We start from the raw sequence: 7,622 nt of genomic DNA on the forward strand, positions 1-7,622 counted from the left end.
TCTCTCTCTCTCTCTCTCTCTCTACTTCCTCCCCCCCCCCACCTCTGCTTTAACATTTCCTGTTATTATTTTGTTCATTGCCAGGAAATTTGTAGAAATTACTTATCGACCTCCCCACCCCCGTTATACCCCACCACCAGTGTGTGTGAAAGAGACAGAGATGGCTCAGCAAGAGAATCTTTTGAAACAACCATCTTTAACCTCCATACTGAGATAGGATTTAGTCATGAAAGGATCCACAAATTGAAAAATATGGTTGCATCTTTACATCATCGTCATTATTTTTTTAATATCCACTTTTCCATATTCTCATGGGTCAGGCATAGTTTTATGGAGGCATATCTTCTATGGCCAGATGCCCTTCCTGCCACCAACCCTCAACTGTCTTCAAACAAAATAATATTTCCTAAGAGCCAGACATGTTCTTTGAGAATATTGGAAATGAATAACATTTGCTTGTATGACAGTGACAACATCATGCAAGTGTTATCCTTCTTTTCCTGTATTCTATCAAAAGATGTCTGGTCATGGGGAAATATTCAGGGCACCCATCCGCAGGAAATCTGTCTCAACAAATTCTGTGCAACTCATGCAAGCTTGGAAAAGTGGGCATTAAAACAATGATGATACACACACATACTATGTATTATATTTATCATATGCATATATATATATATATATATATATAATCCTCTAATCCATGCTCTATTCTCTTTTTCCAGATACCTGTTATGTACTGTCATTTGCCATCATTATGTTGAACACAAGTTTACACAATCCCAGTGTGAAAGACAAACCGACAGTGGAAAGATTCATTCAGATGAATCGAGGAATTAATGATGGAGAAGATTTACCAGCAAAACTTCTCACGGTACGTATGATTAGAAGCTACTTAATAAAAAAAAAATTTTTTAAACTAAAATTATTTCTTCATTGAGAGAAATTCCAACTAATTGAGTATTTCTTTTTTTTTTTTTTTTTTTTTTTTTTTTTTTTTTTTTTTTTTTTTCTTTTTAGTAAGTCATTAGTACAAGATCCCCTTAGTCAGAAAAGGGAAGTTCATCATGAAGGATGACTTTATTTCTAGCAGGGTACATGAGACTGATGTGAGTAAGGGAGGAAGTAATTGGGGAGTTGGTTCAAATACTTACAACAGAGTGGACATTGAGTGGACATTGCTGAAAGCATCCAGAGTCCAAATGGCGCTATGATAATGTGCCTCACCCCTTGCTTTTTTTTTTTGCTTTTTTGATAATACATAGCTTGTTTGAATAATGAGATATAGAATATGTTCAGCAGTAAATTCTTTATGAAATACAACCTTGGTCAGGTAGCAGACAAATTCATTAATCTTTCCAGCATCCCTGGTTCAATTCATTTTGAAAATAATGAATTTAATAAAATAATTTTGTCATTAAGTTAGTGTTTGCAACATAACATGAAATTTTGGTGGGAAATTTCAATTTAGATCACTGTAAAACACGAGATTTGTATCATAGAGCCAGGGGAATTCTCAAAAGTGGTTGGTATTAAAAAGGGTTAACTATGTATGTCAACAGCTTTACCGCACCATCTGGTCTATAACCCTGTGTAGGTGGAGGTGGTGGTGGTAGTGGGGAGATCATGAATGTAATGACTCTGTGTATGTCTCAGTCTATATGTGTATGGTGTTGTATGTATGTGTAAGTAGGTGAATGTTGTTTATTTCATTTGGTTCATTACCATCCAGTACCATATGTCTGGTGATAGCTTGTAGCTATCACTGGCACAGTTTTTAGTGTCAGAGGTCACCCGTTGACACGGGTGATGTGATGTGGAAAATATAAGGGGCTGTCTTATATTAACTGTGATTCATTATCTTGCCCTATCTGCCATGTTGTCTTGGTCTGTTGACATCTCATTACAGGCTATCAACCAACCAGTCAGTGCATTATACAAAACACACACACACAAACACACATCTATATGAGAAGGAACTTCTACATTGAAGATATCTCCTCCCTCAACTTCTACCCGGCTATCTTGCAAACTGAAGATGCATAGTTGAGGAAAACAGTACACAGACTATGGAAGACTGGGAAATGCTTTAACCCTTTAGCATTTAAACCAGCTATACTCAGCCCAAGGTCTGGCCTCACACACCTATCCTACAATGTCATTCTAAAAGTAAACAATGACATCATGAAAATCTCAATGCTACAAAGTAATGCATGATTAATTCAAAATGTATTAAAAACTGACAGTGTGCTTCATTAGAAACCTGGCGGCGAGCTGGCAGAAACGGTAGCACACCGGGCAAAATGCTTAGCGGTATTTCGTCTGCCGTTACGTTCTGAGTTCAAATTCCACCGAGGTCGACTTTACCTTTCATCCTTTCAGGGGGTCGATAAATTAAGTACCAGTTACGCACTGGGGTCGATATAATCGACTTAAGCCCTATGTCTGTCCTTGTTTGTCCCCTCTATGTTTAGCCCCTTGTGGGCAATAAAGAAATAAGAAACCTGGTTCTTCTTCTTCTTGGTAGCCTCTTGAGTTTAAGAAAGACAGTTCTGCAATTTCCTGCTGAACAACAACTTGTACAAGTGATTTGTTTATGGTAATCAAATGTTTGTGTTCTACATAAGCTCACTAACTCCATCAAATCAACATTACCTGTACAGGTGCACTGTGTGTCACACATCAGATGTGAAATGGAATATTTTGCTCGAGTTCAATGCACTGCCCAGTCCAAGAATTGAAACCACGATATCGTAATCATCAGTGCAGCACCCTTACCACTAAGCCACACTAAAAACCTGGTGAACAAAGTGTTAATCTCTCAATGTTGTAATCTGATTAATCTAATTCTAATTGTTCTTTCTTGCAGAGTTTATATGAAAGTATAAAAAATGAACCCTTTAAAATCCCTGAAGACGACGGTAATGATCTGATGCATACGTTCTTCAACCCAGTCAAAGAAGGATGGTTATGGAAACAAGGTAAGCTTTAATGGTAGTGACTTCCCAGAAATCAGACTAATTTCTTTGAAGGCTTGTTAAACTTTGTGGACTCCACTTGTAGTATTTCTAGCTCTGTGGCCATTTTGTTGTTCAATTTATTAATAAAGTTTGATTTTTTTTTTTTTTTTTTCTTGTCTAGGTGGTCGTTACAAGAACTGGAAAAGAAGATGGTTCATACTTAATGATAACTGTCTCTATTACTTTGAATATACAACTGTAAGTAGTGTCTTCTTTGTTATTTCATTACCGTTCATTACACAGTTACCTTTTATCTTCCTTTAACTGAAGCCTTTAAACAATATTATTGTCATAATCAGACATTTAGATACCAGAGAAATATTGAGGTTCATAATTTGCAGCTTGCTCCTCTTCAGAATCATTAACCATTTAACAACCACATTGCCAGTACCGCCTGACTGGCCTTCGTGCTGGTGGCACGTTAAAGCACCCACTACACTCTCGGAGTGGTTGGTGTTAGGAAGGGCATCCAGCTGTAGAAACTCTGCCAAATCAGATTGGAGAGCCTGGTGTAGCCATCTGGTTTTATCAGTCCTCAGTCAAATCGTCCAACCCATGCTAGCATGGAAAGCGGACGTTAAACGATGATGATGATGATGACGATTTCTACCCACAAGAACACTGACTGTGTATTTTTACTTCACTTAATTTCCTTCAAAATAAGAAAAAACTTCTGAAGAGTTTGGTAAAAAATGTTTTTTTGTTATTTACTTATTAGTATATTAAACTGCTATTTGGAATACAACTTCAGACGTTTGCTACCATAGGGAGATGGTTGCCCCAGCAACCAGCTGGTACTCATTTTCAGCTCGGTAGACTGGCACCCAGTCCATAGATCAAACCTCCATTAACCTGATGATCAGGAGTCCAGCCCACTAACCACTAAGCCGCTTACATTCACAAATGTATGTATTTATTAATAATTTTCATGTATTTTACAGGACAAAGAACCAAAAGGTATCATTCCTCTTGAAAATATACGTGTCCGAGAGGTCGGTCCTGAAAAAACCAACAAACCAAACTGCTTTGAGATTCATTCTGGTGGCCATGAAATAATTAAAGCTTGTAAATTAGATTCTGAAGGCAAAGTAGTTGAAGGTAAAATAGACTGTCTTAAATATCATATAGACTGTGAGTGATATCACTAATACAACACATACTGCATAAAATATGAGTAATAACACATCATGTTTGGTGTCGGTCATATCATATGTACATCAACCCATGCTAGCATGGAAAGCGGACGTTAAACGAAGATGATGATGATCATCATCATCATAAATAGCACATACACCATCAACATTTTTCATCATTTTATGTCCACTTTTCCGTGCTTGAGTCAAACGGAATTTGTTGAGCCAAATTTTCTAAGGCCAGATAGCCTTCCTGTTACCAACCATTACCTGTTTTCAAACAAGGTAATATTTCTCATGGCCAGACATTTTCCCCACAGAAGACTGGAAACAAACAGCTTCACTTGTATGACAAGCAGAAATATTAACACGCAGGGCGAAATGCTTAGCGGTATTTTGTCTGTCTTTATGTTTTGAGTTCAAATTCCGCCGAGGTCGACTTTGCCATTCATCATTTCGAGATCGATAAATTAAGTACCAGTTCTGAAATGGAATTGATCTAATCAACTGGCCCCACTCCCCAAAAATTTCAGGCCTTGTGCCTAGAGTAGAAAAGAATATTTTGCTATTTCTTCTCAATGGGTATGAACTATCTTGAAGCATTTCAGCACACACCTGAGCTCATCTCTGTCTCTTCTTTCGGCCACCCTGCCTTAGGGTCCTCGTTTGTAGCTGACGATGAAAGACTGCTGTACAAATTCGGGGATTTGTATGAGGTGTGTCCCATCCACCTCAGCTGTGCTTTGGTAACCAATATGGTAGAATTAGAAATACCATTTACACAAATTATGACAGTGATGGGCAAACTGTGGCCCAGAGGACTTTCTGTATGGTACCTTCAACGAAAAATCACTTTGAATTATTTTACTAATATATTCCACTTAATAATGAGCCATCTTTCATGTGGCTCACTTCTCAAAAAGGGTTGCCCATGCCTGATCTATGATACTATAACTACCACATTCAACATGTAACTACTACCTTTGAACTGTATGACATAAATATCACAAAATGTATACTATCGTTAATACCACACAGCATATACACCTCAGATGTCCTGAATGCCTTCCTTATCTTCCTATGTATTTTTTCCCCCCCACTCTAGGTAAACACACTGTGTATCGAATGTCAGCATCTCGAGCAGAAGATAAAGAAGAATGGATGACTGCTATCAAGTGAGTAAAATTTCTTTGTTTTACAATAGAGATAGGTTTGATGAGTCACTCAAGTAGTTGACTCATTGTAAGGCTGACTGCTTGCTCATGCAAGGCCAAGCGCTTGCACAGATGTTTATATATATATATATATATATATATATATATGTATATACATACACACACACACACACACACACACACACACACACACACAATGCATGCACATATATACACATACACACACAGAAAGGTACTATATATATATATATATACACACACATACATATAAAGGTACTTAGTGGTTGGGGTGTTGCACTCACAAGTGCGAGGTAATGGTTTCGATTTCCAGAGCGCCACTTCTAAGAGTTCTTTGTTGAGCTCATTATTAATTTCAGTCTTATTTTATTTATCTCTATTTGTTGAGCTGCTAAGTTTCAGGACATAAAATGACACAAACATAAAGGCCTGCTTACATATTTTTCCATTCACTGAATTCCATTCGAGGCATTGTATTTTTTTTTTTTTTTTTTTTGACCCTGATGAGAGAGGGGAGGAATCTTCTGTAAATCTTGATTCGTATTGATATTCTGTGACAAACTAAATTCTGTTTGCATAGTAAGATGGTCGATGTTGTGGAAGGAAGAGGAAGAACAGATGGCTCTGCCTCTTATCTCTACTCCTTATTTCTCTTCACACTTCTGTGAACCTACCAAAATTTTTTGGCATCAGTTATCTCAAATTATTTACAGATAACTAATTTTGTTTTCTGATTAAATTCTGAAATTTGTTTTAAAGATTTGTAGCTACTACTACTACTACTACTACTACTACTATTGCATGCCATTGAAGCAACCTCTACATAATCATTTGACTTGCTAGAAGTAGAACTAAATTTTCCTCAAAAGTATATACATCATCATCATTTGTTTTAACATCCACTTTTCTATGCTTACATGGGTTGGATGGAATTTTGTTATTGAGGTAGATTTTCTCTAGCCAAATTCCCTGCTTGTTGCCAGCCCTCACCTGTTTCCAAATAAGGTAATATTTCCCCATGACCAGACATGTTTCTGCAGAAAATATGAAACAAAGGGCACTACTGCTTGCATGACAATGACCATTCCTTCTCATCTATTACACGAGGTCAAGGCAAAGGGACAGTAACACACACACACACACATATATGAAGGGCTTCTTTCAGTTTCCATCTACCAAATCCACTCAAGGTTTTGGTCAACCTGTAGCTATATTAGAAGACATTTATCCAAAGTGTCGTGCAGTGAGATTGAACCCAAGCCCATGTAGTTAGGAAGCCATGCCTACACCTACACATCAAATGGTGGTGGTGGGGAGACATTTAACCCCGAGATACTCTTAAAATGTCAGGATATTCACGGATGAAATCCTTTTGCTTATACTACAACTTGATCAGATTTGGTCTCTGTTTCATCACACTATTTCTGATATCAATAGACATACTAAATATATAATGCTGGCACAATGAATATTCTAAACTTAGAGCTGCTTCCTTCCCGGAGAATTGTTGGTGTGACAGTTGTTCGAAATATTTAACTATCCTGACAGACAAATGTTAGTACAACTTATTTAAACCTTTAGCATTCATGCCAGCCATATCCAGCCCAAATTTTCTACTTGTTTTACATTGATAATCTGTAGAAATAACCTTAACAAGTGATGTAAAGCACACTGCTAACATTGTATTATTATGTTTCTTTCTTTTCTGGACACTCACTGCGGACCAGCACCGGTCCACGGACCACCATTTTGGGTAGCACTGTCCTATAGGTCATTAATAATCTACTTGTGTTATGTTCAAACTGGCCAGATCTGGCCTCTCACATCTACCTACAATATTATTCTCAAAATAAACAATCACATCATTGAAATCTCAGACCTACAAGTTTAATGCATGATTAATTCAAAACAATATGAGTAAGTATTAGATATGATGGGGATCTGAATGTTAAAGGGTTAAGAATATAACTCTCACACACACACTCTCTCTCTCCCCCTCTTTCTGAAGCGTTGGTACAACAAACGTTCAAAATATCTTGTATCCTACAGAAATTAAAACCTACAAAACTAATGAGTTTATTACTTTTTATTCTGGTTGAGAAGTTTGTAACTTCACTCTCTGTTTTTCTTTTTCTAGAACAAGCATCAGTGAGCATCCTTTCTATGACATGTTGGCCACCAGACGGAAAAATGCTGTCACCCATCCTTCGAAAAACACATAGCTTTTTGAGCACAAAGGAGGAGCACGGTTTTGAGAACGCAACACTACCCCCCCCCCC

General features: G+C 37.4%; 1 protein-coding gene across 1 annotated transcript in view; it reads left to right on the plus strand.

Annotated features, from left to right (window-relative positions):
* LOC106870408 (cytohesin-1) overlaps positions 1 to 7,616 on the plus strand; it is a 102,312-nt gene extending 94,696 nt beyond the window's left edge. Inside the window, exons 8-13 of the mRNA XM_014916463.1 lie at positions 723 to 871; positions 2,867 to 2,978; positions 3,139 to 3,215; positions 3,959 to 4,115; positions 5,256 to 5,325; positions 7,481 to 7,616. Coding sequence (XP_014771949.1) covers positions 723 to 871; positions 2,867 to 2,978; positions 3,139 to 3,215; positions 3,959 to 4,115; positions 5,256 to 5,325; positions 7,481 to 7,565 — 650 coding nt within the window. The 3' untranslated portion in view covers positions 7,566 to 7,616. The remainder of the gene's footprint in view (positions 1 to 722; positions 872 to 2,866; positions 2,979 to 3,138; positions 3,216 to 3,958; positions 4,116 to 5,255; positions 5,326 to 7,480) is intronic.
* The last annotated feature ends 6 nt before the right edge of the window (positions 7,617 to 7,622 follow it).

Source organism: Octopus bimaculoides, chromosome 23 (genome assembly GCF_001194135.2).
Source record: "Octopus bimaculoides isolate UCB-OBI-ISO-001 chromosome 23, ASM119413v2, whole genome shotgun sequence".
In the NCBI taxonomy this organism is placed as follows: Eukaryota; Metazoa; Mollusca; class Cephalopoda; order Octopoda; family Octopodidae; genus Octopus; species Octopus bimaculoides.